The sequence below is a fragment of the Melanotaenia boesemani genome, chromosome 19, assembly GCF_017639745.1.
Source record: "Melanotaenia boesemani isolate fMelBoe1 chromosome 19, fMelBoe1.pri, whole genome shotgun sequence".
Lineage (NCBI taxonomy): Eukaryota > Metazoa > Chordata > Actinopteri > Atheriniformes > Melanotaeniidae > Melanotaenia > Melanotaenia boesemani.
The window spans coordinates 5,858,250-5,873,982 of record NC_055700.1 but is presented as its reverse complement, the minus strand read 5'-3'; the positions used below and the strand labels follow the sequence as shown (position 1 = coordinate 5,873,982).

General features: G+C 38.5%; 1 protein-coding gene across 5 annotated transcripts in view; it reads left to right on the top strand.

The window, feature by feature from the left end:
• Positions 1-15,733, top strand: part of LOC121630060 (calcium/calmodulin-dependent protein kinase type II subunit beta) — a 42,443-nt gene that overhangs the window by 6,215 nt on the left and 20,495 nt on the right. For all 5 annotated transcript variants that reach the window (XM_041970103.1, XM_041970105.1, XM_041970102.1 and 2 more), the window contains exons 4-11: positions 499-553; positions 1,077-1,142; positions 6,860-6,932; positions 10,615-10,717; positions 11,610-11,693; positions 11,777-11,871; positions 11,970-12,092; positions 13,992-14,075. In XM_041970103.1, coding sequence (XP_041826037.1) covers positions 499-553; positions 1,077-1,142; positions 6,860-6,932; positions 10,615-10,717; positions 11,610-11,693; positions 11,777-11,871; positions 11,970-12,092; positions 13,992-14,075 — 683 coding nt within the window. The remainder of the gene's footprint in view (positions 1-498; positions 554-1,076; positions 1,143-6,859; positions 6,933-10,614; positions 10,718-11,609; positions 11,694-11,776; positions 11,872-11,969; positions 12,093-13,991; positions 14,076-15,733) is intronic.

Genomic DNA, 15,733 nt, shown 5'->3' with positions numbered 1-15,733 from the left:
GTAATTCCTTAGCTTACTTCTACTATTGTAAAGATGTAGTTGTTATGTAACAGTGACAAGATGGAGCTACATCTGGATGTGAAGGTTGATGCAGGGCATCGTTGGCTTTAACCTTCGAATGTTTAGCAGCTGCTCTGCACATGGAGATTAAGTAAAGGTCTTTTTGTAAGTCATCAATCAGATGAGAGCCACATGTGAAAAATTTGAACCTGAATGGACATGTCACGTTCACCCCAGCTGAAAACCCCTAAAAAGAAAAGGCTGCAGACGCCGTACTTGTCCGTTCAGCTGCAGTGTTCAGGCTGCAGCAACCACAGAGGGATCCCAGTGCTGACAGATTTGGACTTAGCAGGTGTCACTGTGACGAGCTGCAGCCGCTCTGTGTTGGATAAAAGTATGAAATCTGGCAGGCTGACCTCAGAAATACTCATCAGTTACAGTTTGACTCAGATTGTTCCTAAAACAAAACATCTAATTATCTTGATGCTTCTTTTCCAGTTCGTCTCCATGACAGTATCTCTGAGGAAGGCTTCCACTATCTCATCTTTGACCTGTAAGTCGCTTCTATTTCTCCTGCTCACCCTTCTTTCCTTTTTTCTCCCTCCCTCCCTTCCTTCCTCTCCTCCCTTCCATGCTGTGCTGCTCCTCCTCTTCCATCATCTCCCTTAATGCTTCATTTCCCTCTCCCTTCCTTACTGCTAGCTGCATCTGTTTCCTTTCTCACTTCCTCTTATTTTACACCCACATCTTTTTATCCCTTCTTCCTTCTCCTCTTCTTATTCCATCTTCATACACTCCTTGCTTTCAAGGCAGTCCCCCCCATTACATAACATCACATCCACCCTCTCCCCTCCCTCTTTGCAGCTCCCACTTTAGCGCACACACAGTTACACTCCCCCGCACTGGAGCCAGTCTCCATGGTAACCCAGTCGGAGAGAATCCTGCAGCCGGGGTTTCCCCCTAATGAGGACATCCCCCTCCTGTCCATGTGTATCTATGTGTGTCTGTGTGTGTTAGCGAGCTGCCTGAGTGAAACAAAAGTATGTAGTTTTAAAGCACATCTTTACATTTCTCAGGGTGACAGGAGGGGAGCTGTTTGAGGACATCGTGGCTAGAGAGTACTACAGTGAAGCAGATGCCAGGTAACCACCCGCACCCCACTGGTCCTCTCTTCTTTCTTCAGCATCCCCACCATGTGTCTTGGTGCAGCTCTGAGAGTTTGCCTCATTTCATTAGCGCAGACAATTTTGACACATTGTTTTTCTCTTTCTTTCTGGCATTGCAGACTAGCTCTGACAGATTACACCTCTGCACAGTTTCTGTGAGCTGAATAGCAAATTGAGGTTGAGGAGCTTTCCCCAGAGCCAGAATTTGAAGGGATGGAAACATACACACAAAAAAAAAGGCACACACGCCTACGCCGTAACCCCTCAGGAGGTAGACTTAAATCAATTTGACTGTGGAGGCGGTTTGTGGAGGCGAAAGACAGAAAATGAAGGGGACAGAAACATTAAAAGGAGGAAAGAAAGAGGTTGAATGAGAGATGCTATGAACATATTTTTAGCTGTTTTCTCCCCATCTCTGGCCTTGATACAGCATCACCACACCTGTTCTCGTGTTCAGCAGAGTAAATCACCTTTTTCACATTCTGATCTGACTCAAAATGGGGAGAAGGATTAGTCAGCCACATCATGAGCACCATTACTGTTCAAGTGGAGACAGGAAGGCGGGTCAGTTCCAGTTTTCTAGTGTCTGATTCATTTAATGCAAAAACTACATCTATTAGAAAAGGTCAGAGAAAACAAAACATGTTTATGAAACAAATACAGTTAAGATGAAAATGTCTCTTGTCAAGTGTAAATTTTATAACCATTAATAATAATAATGACCACTAAATCCAGAAATATGGTTGGTTTCTAGGGAGTCTCCCTTTCTGCAGCTATGTTCTCTCTCTAATCTAATCTCTCTACGTAACCCTCTGTGCTGTCGTTGTTATGAAAACCCAACTAGTGGCTTTTTTTTTTAGATTTTCAAGCATGACAAATACACTTAGACTAAAATGGATGTAGCATTTGTTTTGCATGATTTCTGCAGCAACAAATTCAACCTGCAGATGAGAATTTTTATAGATTTAACAGCATCATTGTTGCTGACTTGTTGTTTTTAGGCTGCTGCTGACTCATTTACAGGCTTGATTAGGTGGTAAAAATGCTTAAGTATTTAAAATGTTTGTCTTTAGTGACAGTAAGAATAACTCCTGCTCAGAATTCCTTCAGAAGTTCTCACAGAAATCCATGAAATAGACTTCTTAGTACCAGATTACACGGTGTAAGCACTGGAAGTATTTTCATTTATTTATTATTTTTTGTGGTTAATTTGGTTTATTTTTTATTTTTAGGATCACTGTTTCCCTTTTTATTCCTGTCCACTCCTCATGTATTAGGTATAATAAAGAAGGTAAACATGACCCAGTGATAATTTAATATTCCTTGTTTTTATATGTAAAATTAGTTTTAATTAGTCTTTTTCTGTTTTCAACACCCTCTTGGACTGTAATTTTACTAAAAACAAACATATTTAGGATTTTATTTCTGTATCATTAACCAACACTAAATATAATTTTTAGATTCTTGTAGCAATTTAAAGTATTTTTACTTGTATTTTTAACATTTAATGTGTTTAAATATCTGCATAGACTGTGACTGAACATGCTCTGTTTGTGTTGCTCACCATCTCCACCAATTTGCGGCCCACAACTTCTGAAATGAATTCTGTGTTTTAACTGAAACAGACAAGCTTTTCCTCTAACAACGTGGTTGCCAGGGTGACACATCCCACCCAGGCAGTGGTGGTGGTGACAGATGGTGCCATTCGAAAGGGAAAACAGTTTTATTGTTCTTTTTACATGTAAGATGAGGCACTAAAGGAAATAATCTGGGCCAGTTGAAGAAAAATCCCCACTTTTACCCTTTTTCTACTCATGCTTTCTCAGGTGCCCATGAGCCCATGCCACCGCCATAGCATGCAGTGTTGTGGAGGATGTGTTTATTTCATATATTTCTGTGAGATGATGTTTCCCAAAGTGTCTCTTATCCATAGTGCCAACGGCTGCTCAGTTAGGCCTTAAAATTTTAGAGCTTTTAGTGACTGAATTTGAGGCGGAAATGTTGAAATATTGCAGAGAGATCAAAGATTTCATAGTATATCATTCAACCGAGAAAAACCTTTGAATGTAATTTGCTTAATGAATTAATTTCCATGAAAATGTGATACGGGATAAACTATTTCTGTTCAATAACAATTTTATGTTTCATGTGTGTGTGAAATATATATGAAGGATCTTCTGAAAAAAATTTAATAAAATATAACAAAAAATAGCATCCATGACTTATAAGTCCTGTTTTAGAAACCTGCATTTATCCAATAGACTTAAGTTTTAGTAAATAAACGACACATGTCACATGTTAGGAACTCTGATTGAGATTTAGATTTTTATTCTTTACGTCCGTATTCAAAATCAGATCATTTTATTAATCAAATGAACAATTCATGTGCTGATTTTCAGGAAATGTATTGCACAAGTAACTTTAAGTAAAGATTAAAAAATAAATAAATACAGACAGCAAACAAAGCACTCTAATATTGACAAGTTGTGTTAATGTCTAGCGTATCGATCATTTAAGATGAACATAGTTTGTCTTAAGCAGCCTAAAAGCAGAAAAATTAAATCAGGGGGGACGTGGTAACACCAGCCTGCAGAAAGGGATGAAACAGACCTGCCTGCAGTCAGTAAATAATGTAAATTGCTTTCTATTTGAACCAGTTAAAGCAGATTTGAAAGTTAAAAAAAAATAAACTTGATGTTTGAGGATGTTCAGCATACATTATGTCCTGTTTTCCTCTTCTGTGATGCTGATTCTCCTGATCTCTGCGTGATTATGTGTGTGTGTGTGTGTGTGTGTGCGTGTGCGTGTTTCACCCTGTGTGTGGGTGTGTGATTAGCTCTGCTTGATTTCTGTCCAAAAGTATCTCACTGACAGTTTCCTCTCTGTGCTCCATCTGTACCCTGTTAAACTCTCAGCTCGCCCAAATGACCAAAAGACATATTTCGTTCCCTTAAACCTCTTGTTGTGTAAAGTCTTGTTTTGTGTCCATGTTCAGATATCCTTCCTGTCTCTCACATTTTGTCTTTTCAGGTATTTCTGTGCAGGAAAAATCGTTTTCACAAGCTGACACAAATCAGACTGCAACTGTGAAAACTTCTTTTTCCAGAAAAACTATTTAACTGACTTAAAGTAAATAATTCTTTGCACGAGTGAAGCATTGCTAATGTTAAATACACCTGAGTGGGTGGGAGGTGTTTGGGGTGAATGATGGGTGCACAGAGTATCTAACACCAGAGATCGTAGTTCATACACAGACTTCTATCAGTGGTTTAACTCATAAGAAGTCTTTGGCACAATAATCAGGAACAATCCGACTGTGCTGCAGTGAGTTAGACAGATTCCAGTGACTTGCAAAAAGGATTCACACCCCCTTGCCACTGTTCTCTTTTTTTTTCTTCCCTTTGCAATATAACAATTAATTAAATTTTTAACAAAGTAGTGCATGCATATCTATCTAAATCAGCACTTTTCCAGTCAGCCACCTTCTGCAGCAGTTACAGCTGCAAGTCTCTTTGGGTGTGTCTGTCTGAACTGTGGACATCAGACCTGCTAATCTGCTTCTGCTGTAGAGCTTTCTCATTAACGCCCCCCTCACCTAGTGTGAGAGTTTTGGTGATAGCTGTGTCTAAGCAGGTTTGTGGAACCGTATTCTTCCCTTTTTTTATAAGCCACCCCTGACTTGGACTTTTCCAAGTCAAGGCCTCTACAGGTCCCTGACCTGTTTGGAGAGCTCCTCAGTCTTCATGGTGTGGCTCATTTGGTGGTCTTCCTGAGACGCTCTAATGAAGGCTCTATGCTGAAGCGTACTTTGTGATGTGAGCTGTTCAAACGACTACTTTGTTCTCCTTCATTTGGTCCTGACATGTGTTCCCTTTTTAAATTTTTGCACCTTATTAACTAATTATGTGACTTTTGAAGGTAAATGGTAGCACCAGAGTTGATTTTTGCTTCATAGCAAAGCATATTTTATACATTTTTTATGTTTGGTATTTTTTAAAAAACTTTTTTTCAATTCATCAATTTGTTTTTTTTTTTAATATATAATTACATTTTTTAAAATCCATATAAATTATAGGTTGTGGAAAAAAAAAATGCCAAGGGGAGTGAAGACTTTTGCACCACTGTACTCACTAGGTATCACAAAAATGTGATTAAGGGTTAGAGATAAAGGAAATGAAAAATCTGATGTTACTTTGGAAAAAAAATAAATAATGAGGCACAGTTTCTACTATCCTCTAGATAAATAAACCTCTGACCTTTTCACAGAAGCAATAATGTCAACAGATTGCAGTATGACTGTTTCTGTGGGGAATTTTTATGACTATTGACAGTCAGAAATGAGGGTATAAATAAAAAGTGCAGCGTGTAACGACATCAAAGATCAATGACAGAAAATTTTAATATATATATCCTTAAAAACTGTGTTTTTTTCATTGGAATTGGTCTCTTAGAATGAGCTGTTTATATCTACTTGCCATGAGTCCGTGTACATGGTAGCTGCGTATTTGTGCCACCATTTTTACTATGGTGTCTCTGAAGTACCTGGAGAAGACAGTACACATGTACACAATGCTGAAGTAGTTACCTGTAGCGCAGTCATTGCTGCACCTGAGGCCATTGGATCCACTCACAGGTGAAAAGGTGTTTATGTCTGAAGGAATTTTGGCCTCTGACAGCCACCATCCGTTCACAGCTGTGCTTGACATTTCACTGCTAGATGTCAGTAATTTCAACACGGTAACTTTCAGTGCTGGCGAGAATTGGTAGGATCTGAAAATCTGGGCAAATTATGTTTTTAAATCTCTTCTGATGTACCTCTTGAATCCTTGGCTGCTCCTGAAAACAACCCCCTGCTATCATATGTTCTCCTCTTTAAATTCCTATGTGTTACCATCTTTTTTCTCCTGTATCTGCTCCTCACTCTGTTGTTTTGTCTCCACAGTCACTGTATTCATCAGATTCTAGACAGTGTGTCTTACACCCACCAACATGACATAGTGCACAGGGACCTCAAGGTGTGTGTGTGTGTGTCTGTGTCTCATTTTGTTGCATAGTCCTGCATTTACATGCTTGTGTCTTACAGTAAATTTTGCCTGTAATTTAAAAAAAATTGCCTGTGCCTGCTGTCTGTCTTCCTGTCTGCCTCTTTGTGAGCCTGCCTGTCTTCAGGTTTTGCTTTTTGGGATTCTTGTTGCACTGTTTTATACAGTCTGAACTATAGTCATCATTTCCTGTGGGTCCTAGCAGACAGGACCACCACAGTCACCACAGAACAAGACAGTAAGTGGAGGTCAGTGGAATAACAGCAGAAGAGTTTCTGCTTTGGATGCTTGCTGAATCTTTTCCTCAAAGGCCATGTTGCTGCTGTTTCTGAATAAATTACACAGAAAAATGTGCAGGTTAGACGCAGTTTCTCCCACATGGAGCTGCAGCTCACTCCCACGCAGCCTAACTAACATTTGGCAGCTTCTTGAAAACAGAAAATAGCAGAAACTACACATTTTTTCCCTTCATAGTTCACAGACAGGTCCACTCTTCACACTGTATTTGTGTGTTTGTAAATGCATTGTAATCCTACCGCGAGCTCATTCTGACTTTTAATATGTATATATGTGTGTGCGTGTGTAATAAGGTGAGTGTGGGGGGGCTGAATGTGTTCAGACTAACTTGCTCCCCCTGCTGTTTGCATGCAGTCATTGCATCCAGCAGATCCTGGAGGCCGTGCTCCACTGCCATCAGATGGGGGTGGTACACAGAGACCTCAAGGTGAGTCATCTGCAGGGGTGTGTGTCTGTGTACCTGTCTGTATGTGTGTTGATTGTTTAGTTTGAAAACTAGCATAAGTGCTTCAGTAGTCTAGTACTAAAGACAGAAGCAGTGGAAAAAGGTTTAGCATCTTCGTTTGAGGAAGGATGAATTTTTCAGACAGATAAACTTTTATTTAATAGACTCTAAAAAGTTGATTTGATCAAACCAATGTCGTAATTGTATTCATGGTTAATACAAAACTTCACAATATTAAAGGACTCAATTAAAATCACATTTGTTTTTTTCCTTCCAATAATAATTATATATGATTTATTTTTAGAATTTTTCTTTGTAGCAGAACTGAAGCATTTTTTTCTGCTGTGAAACTGCTTTACCAACATGTGTATACCAACCCTACATGGATTTATCTCGGATACATGGGTACAGTCTGTGCATGAGGCTCTTGTCTTGGGCTCAATTGTATTAATGTATTAGGGCCCTAATATGAGAGCCATGGTTGGTTCTTTTTGAGTCTAATCTGAATCACTAATGGGACTAGGCTTAACAATGAGTTGTATTTGGGTTTTACAAATGAATGGAGAAGCACATGTTGTGCATCTAGTGTAAGCCTGCACCAAGCCCACATCCAGCAGATGATTAGCATCGGGCTCCTATAGAATTTGACAACATTTCTTATTTATTTTTGCTTTGTGAAACAGCCAAGACTTTTTCCTTTTGTAATGAGTGATTTTCCTCTTTAAGTGCCTTTATTGCAATGATCTGGCAACTCTCCCTTGTAGATTTCATAAATAGATATAAATAGTTGGTGCAAGACTTTAGAGGTGATTGTTAATCACATACTAATGATGACTTGAAATTTGTTGTTCCCTGTAAAAATGGTTCTTAAGAGCTGAGGACCCCTTTTATTTCTTTTGGGTGGAAACACATTAGAGTTGTGTGTGTTCATGAGACAAGAGGATTCTGCTCTACATGGATGAAACTGTTTTTTTTTAATTACTCTTGTTGATTGAACATCTAATGCATGTGATTTGTTTGCAAAGTGAATGTATCTATATTTCTGCATTGCATGTGTGTGTATATGTGACTGAGTCAAAGCACTTTGAAGACTTAATCAACATAATAACAATACATTAGAAGTGCAGTTAAAGTCCAAACTATCCTCAGACTTTCATGATATTTTGATGTTATCAACTCCTGAGTTTTGTCATGAGCTGTGAAAGTAACGACTCCAACTTGATGTGACACATAGACGCTGACGTACACCTCCATGTTTATTTGCCCACACATTCAATTGGGCTGAAACTGTGTGGACACCGCTCTTTGCATTGTAGTGTTGCACTTTGTATGACAGCTGGTAAGTGCAGAGAAAAACTTTTGAAAGCCTGCCTGTCTTTGCATGTCTGTCAACCCCAACGATCAGCAGAAGCATGAGAGTATGCGAGCAGATGCGGCCATTAAATTAGGATGTCGTGAGTGCACTTTACTGTATGTTCTATGTTTGTTTGATTAATGTTTTCCTAGGAACTTTGTTCAAGCTGATGTCCAGGGATAACGTTTTTATGACTGCAGTGATGCAGATGTGTATTTAGGGGTATGCCTGTACACTGCTGCATCACCTGTAGCAGGGAAGTAGCCAAAGAGTTTAAAAGGTGGTTGTGCAGCAGACAGAAGAAGAGGTCACTGTTTTAAATAGTCAGATAAAATTAATCTTAAAAAATAAGTAAAATAAAAAGGAAAATAAGAAAACATAAATAATCAGAGTGAGAAATACTTTAATAATTCCAGAGAGAAATTGTTGCATTCATTTAGGTGTGTTAAAGTATGGAAACCGAGTCCCCGAGGACCAGGCTTGAGAAATGCAGCTGTAGGTGATTGTCCACTGACTGAATTTTTAAACTGATCAGCAGGGGGTGACACAGTGTATTTCCTGCAGCCGGAGCTCTGCATGCAGCTGGAGCTCTGCATGCAGCTGAGGTGGAGAGATTACTGCTTCAGATCAATCAGTATCAGCAAACAGGTGTTATCATTCTGCACGCTCGTCAGATTGTTCCTACATCAGCGTCTAAGCAGCAAGACACGACAGCTGCAAACAGACAAGCTGTGTTTGGTTGTCCTCAAGTAAACAAACAGCAAAAAGGCTTTAAGTCCCATCTGTCTGTCTCAGCCTGAGAGTGTATGTGTTTTTGTGTGTGTTGGAGCGTCTCTGAGTGTTGCTTTGAATGTGTGCAAGTGGTTCTGTAGAACTATTAATAGTCTTTTAATGCTGGGTTAACCAGTTCCTTTTAAATTAATTTAAAAACCAGCATTTGATCAGAAGCTGACTGTCAGATTGCCATAGGCACTGAAGACATTATTATACATGATTATATTATTATTATACAGTACTTTCACCATCCAGAGTCTGGAGTACCAGCTTCTAGTGGGTGAGAGGGAGGCACTCCAAACAGGTTAGAGTTAGAAATAAATTAAGACAATTGAGTCCATTAAGAGACTACAGAAGTGTGGATCCGTCACCCAAATAAAATAAAAAAAATAGTTTGATGATAGATGAAGTGATAGTTTATTGTAAGAACATAGCCTGTACTGTATGCAGATGTTGTGACCTATATTGGAGCAAAATACATTTTATGGAAAATATACTCATCAAGCAGAAACATTTCAGTTCTTTTAGCCAATGAGTAGGCTTAATTGTTCTACTCTGGTTTATTGTTGTACACACAGAAATGTGGGACAGTTATGAGCAACATGGTACGTCACCTGCGTGTGTGTCTGAATTGCCATAGAGCAGGCATCACCAACTCAGGAACTCTTGACCCAGTGTCCTGCAGGTTTTCAATATGTCCATCTGCAGCACACCTGACTCAAATAATGGGTCATTAAGAGGCTGGCGCAGACCTTGACAACAAGCTGTTGGAGAACTATTTCATTTGAACCAGGTGTATTGCAGCAAGGATGCAATGAAAACCTGCAGGACACGGGCTCAAGAGGCCAGGAGTTGGTGATCCCTCCCATAAAGTGTGTGCCACGCTTCTGTGAGAGATAAAAAAGAACATCCAGATGCAAAAATATATCACAAAGAGAGAATGAAAGCTTATGGGGTGACTGTTGGACAGATTGTTGCTACAACAGGCTTTTTCATTGTAGTGGCCTTGGTCACAGCTCTGTGGAATCCATTTAAATGGACTGATTGGATTTGAAGGGCCTCAGTTTCTTTCAGTGACTTTATCTGGTGTTTATTATTTATTTCTGAAGGTGGTTTAAGATGTTTGCTGTGTCTCTGTCTTTGTTAATCGGATGGTGTTTCAAACGTTTTGAAAGCTGTTGTGATGGTTGGATAAAGGTGATCAGAGAGCTCATTAGACCAACATGTTATCAGATTAAAAGAAAAGAAAGCAGGTGTAAGCAGGATAATTTAGAGTTAAAAGTAAACTAAAATAAAATGTAATTGTGCTTCAGTTTACAGTAATAGCCCTTAACTTTCTCCACCAAATCCCCAAACATGACAAAGACGTGGACTTTTTACCTCAGTGTGACACACTGTGTAGTTTTACCTACCTCACCCCCAAACACAGCTCAGGTATTCTGGTCCGGTTCAGTCTAGCAGAGGGCTTTTAAGAGAACTGGCTCTGGTTTTATGACTGGCTGACTTTACTGTGTGGTGTTTGTGTTACATCTGCAGCCAGAGAATCTACTGCTGGCCAGCAAGTGTAAGAATGCTGCTGTGAAACTGGCTGACTTTGGCCTGGCGATTGAAGTTCAAGGAGAACAGCAGGCTTGGTTTGGTAAGTTACACGAGCACAAACAACACAGCCTTGTGGCTTGTTGTTCTTAGCTAAGCTTTTTTTTTTTATTTATTTGGAGAGAAACACCTTCATCTGCAAATCAAATAACAAAAAAGATTCAACAAGACAATTATATGGTGGAAAAAACAGGTTAATGTGTCAAAACTTGGACAGCATTTTGTAAAAGGAGAAGGGATCCCACGCATAAAATCACTGCAGGTGGATAATGGTATTACAGGATGCAGAAGGTTAATACTGTTAAGACACAACATAGAATTTGTGAAGGTATTGATTTTGCCAGATAAAACATACCCAGGATCTATGAAGGAAATGAAGTAAAGTATTTTATGTCAACAATGAGTGCAATATGAGCTGTATACCTTTCAATAAAACTCATATTTCTGTCCCTTAAAGTAGCCCCCCTGCAAGCGAGATGAGAGAAAAAGGCCTCGTTTAAGTATTTTCATATCAGATCAAACGTTACTGTCAAGTTTGCTGTTTAAGAAGCCACAAAGTCCATGTAGAGGAATGAGGTTATAGTGGATGGAGCAGCTATCAATAATGGGCTCTAGGCTAGTAATGCAGTTCAGCATGTGCATCCCTGCTGTTAATCTCATTCCTCTGCTTTGTGATCACATTTTTCTCCCATTCCCCCTCTTGTTGTATAATAGCTTCAAACAATTTTTCCCATTTCAACACCTTCTATTGTCAGCAACTGGTATTTTAACTAAACGAAACCTAGCCTGGTAAACAAAGTAGTATGCATGGGCCTCAGGAGAGCGTTCCTCACAAGACGATACTCCCTTTCCCACATGCAACACTGTATGACGAACCTTTACATTTAAAAAACTTACTGATCAGAAGACGAGTGTTTCTTTGTTTTTGTGTGCAGGCTTTGCAGGGACTCCCGGCTACTTGTCACCAGAGGTGCTGAGAAAGGAGGCGTACGGCAAACCTGTAGACATCTGGGCATGTGGTAAACAAATAATTTCATTCTCTGCCACCGCCTCCTCGCTCTCCTGCTTGTCACTCAGACAAAGATTATGTTTTTGTGTGTAGGTGTTATCCTTTACATCCTTTTGGTTGGGTACCCTCCGTTCTGGGACGAGGACCAGCACAAACTCTACCAGCAGATCAAAGCTGGAGCCTACGATGTGAGCATGCTCTTCCACTGCTTTTCTCTTTCTTAGTATCAAACAGTTTACTGTTTACATTTTTAATGTATATGTGGGCTTGCATTGGTGCTTTTTAGTTTCCCTCCCCAGAGTGGGACACTGTGACTCCAGAGGCTAAAAACCTGATCAACCAGATGCTGACTATCAACCCTGCCAAGAGAATCACCGCCCAGGAGGCTCTGAAGCACCCATGGGTCTGCGTAAGTAGCTGCATTTACCGAGCAGCCCGTTAAAGCTGACAAATAATATTTCATGGCCTCTTCTTCTGATTAATTTGTTTATCCTGGGACAATAAGCTTAAGAAAATCTGCTTGAAGCTGCCAAATATCAGCACCGCCTGTTTCCAGACATGAAATCTCTGACATGTACTGATACCAGGGCAAGCTTATGTCAAACAATTTGTTCCACGGAGGAGTGGGAGGGAAACCTCAGAGATGAGCACGTGATTTGCCCTTCATCAAAATATCCTTTCCACCACCTTGCAAGTGCATCCAGAACACCACATATGGAGTAAACCAGTTTATAATAGATGTTTTTTGTACTAAAGAGTAGAAAATGTTCCAGTTTTTCTTCATGCAAAATCATGTTTTTCCTCCTGATATTTATGATCCAAACAAATCTTTAAAAGTTGTATGGACAAAGATTAATTTAAGCTCATATCAGTTGTGCAAATTGAGTTTTAAAATTAAGCAGAGCTATGTTGCTGAACGCATTAACCTCAGTTTAGTTACTACAAGTTATTAGAGTTTAAGTGATAGGCATTGCTCACCCACCCACATTAAAATAATTAAGTAAGCTTAAGAAGAAAAAGGTAAAAACAAGGTAAATTTTTAGGTTAAAATTAGTGCTATAACAGCTTTAGCTGTGCAAAAGGTTGTATATGAATATGAAACTGAGGAAGTGTTTGCTGTCTGGCTCTAAATTCAAGGATTTAGCTATTTTTACCAACGAGATTAAAAACTAAAGACACCAAATTAAAACACATTTTTCATTTTTTCTAGTCTTTTCTGAGTTGTATTTTAGTATTATATTATGATAATATATTCAGTAAAATATTCATATTCAGGGCTGCATTTTTAAATCTGACTATGAGTAACCTAAAAAATTACAATAACAACCTGGTAATCAATGAAGATGTTTGGAAAGATCGAGTCAGGTTAAAAATCAGGCTGAAAATGCCTTTGTGAACTGTATTTTTTTTAAAGCAAAGCTCCAGTCCTCATAAAAACATAGTTCATGTAAATTATATTGTATCTAAAATAAAGTTAACATATGGAGCCGTCTACAAGTCATTTTCTATTTAGAAAATCTTTCAATTCAAAGAGAAATTGTGGTAAATGATGTGAAAATATTCCTCATACCAGGTGCTGCAAGAAAGATTTTGTGAATCTAATAGTCTTATTTTGATGGAACACCATGTTTGTATGTTTCCTGACCTGCTGATTTTCTTGGAAAATGAAGAGAAAAGAAAAATATATTGTGTTTCTTTTAGCCTCTTCTAGCTTCTCTCAAGAGCCTGAAACCATGTCAATCCTCTCACTCTCCCTAGTAACATCTGTATATAAGAACTGTGTATCTAAAACAATGGTTGATTAAACCATGAAAGCTTTTCACAATGACCTTATCAGAGTTGCACCATGTGTAATGGGTAATAAGCCTTCTTACCAGTTTCAAGTATGTTTTAATGTCATATTAAAAAGCTTGTACCATTTCAGATTTAAATTAGTGAAAGAAAGTAGATGTTAGCTAATGAGCTGCTGTTTGGACTTGTGTTATCTCTAAATGAAGCACTGCTTCAGTTTGATAACTTACTATTTTCTCTGCTTTTGTGGTTTAGTTTACAGCCTTTACCAGCATTTAGCCGTGCTTCATGTCCTATCATATGCTCATAACAAAACTGAGTCTATTGTCGGGACATCATGGGAGGAAAATTTGAATCTGTTTAAGCCTGACATGTTGTTACTTCAAGAGCCTCAGAATCAACACATTTCAAGCACAGCAGAGTCTCTTCAGCAGCTCCTGCCCACATAAACCTGTCACTGTCAGAGCTGCTTTTCTGTGATGTTTTATTTTCAGCCTCCCTCTTTGTCTCCCTGCAGCAACGCTCAACAGTGGCCTCTATGATGCACAGGCAGGAGACGGTCGAGTGCCTGAAGAAGTTTAACGCCAGGAGGAAACTCAAGGTGTGAAAACGCTGTGCAGCTCAAACGAAAGTTTTATCTAAGTTGTCGATCTGATCCAGCTCCTATTTGTGTTCCATTTATAGATAATAACTATTAAAAGGAATTATTCTTATTGTGACTGACATCAACGCTACTATCACTTAACAGTTTGAGCTATATAACTAAAAAAGAAAAAACCTTTAGACTTCAAAATATTCAATTTGCTTTCATGCAAAAGCAGGAACCACCAAATATTTAACATGAATGTTCCATAAAAGTGCCACTTTGAAGAATCAGTGTTACTGTTATCACATAAAAACAGCAGTTAAAGAGGGACACTACAGGTGAATGGGACCACATTTCTAACTAACATCTATCACAATGAAACTTTCCTGGTTTTTATTACTTATTTTATTTTTTTGTATTGCAGGTTTTCTGAAATTATGTGTTTAGATATGCAAATTAGTTATTATATAACCAAAAATGCACTAATTTGCATTCATTTCAAGACATATTTGAGTCAAAGGTTTTTAAAGGGGATTTTTTTTATCACGTTTCAAATAAAAAAATACTGTCAACAATCAGAAATCCTCAATTTTCACCATGTTCTTTTCAATTAAATGTTCTATAAATCTAGGTAGAATAAAATATTGAAAAGTGCTTCTGTAAAATCTTACAGAAATAAAATACAGATAGAAGCATAACTGGAAAGTTTGATGTGTGTAAGTGCTTATAGGTTAGTGATTGTTGACACTGAGGATGAGGAAAAAACTCATTTAGAGACACATTTTTGTTATAAAATTCTATTTGCAGAAATCAGACCCAATCAGTGAAGTTTGGATAAGATCCCACCGTATAGCAGGAAAAGAGCTTTAAAATGATGCCAAACATATCAGGGTGAAGAAAAGTGACCCGGCTAGAAAGGCAACATTTAGGGGAATTTAAGGAAATATGTATTTTTGACATTTTCTTTGCACAAGTTTGAAAGAAAACCAGGTTTTTTGCATGTCGTGTCGTGCCTTAAATTAAACCATATGACATTAAAGAAGAACAAAAAAATCTTTAAGTTCTGATACTAAAAGCTAACCAAGCTAAGTCGTAATATTTCAGTAAAGAAACACTGAAATGAATTTTTATTTGATTAAAACAAAAATTTAAATCATATCTATCAGTTGGTTTAACACCAGATAATTTATTTGCAGTCCCATATTATGCAAAATTCACTGTCTAAAGGTTTTGTAACAGTCACACGTGTCCTCATAGCCTGTGTATGAAGCCCACAAATGAGAAAACTCTGTCTCCTCTCTCACTTGCTTGCTCCACGTTTTAGTGAATGTGTGTTCAAATGGGTGAGTCTGAGATCTTTCCCTTTGTGACCTCATGAAGGGAAATAACCACTCCCTGCGGTAGTGGATACTGCCATTGACCCACACCCCTGCCTCAAAAATCACAGAGCAGGCGGCAGTGAAAGCCAGATCCTCTCCCAGAGAGGGGCGTGGACAGGCACCACTCATGAACATTTAAAGGTTCAGACGCAGAAATAGCAGTTTTCATTAGAGCTCACTAGAGCTCTAATGTTGGGAATGGCTGAAATTAAAAACCAAGGCTAAATTTACACTTTGAAAACAATGTTGTTGGACCTCTGACACCCATATGATTTTTTTTTTAAATGTATAATA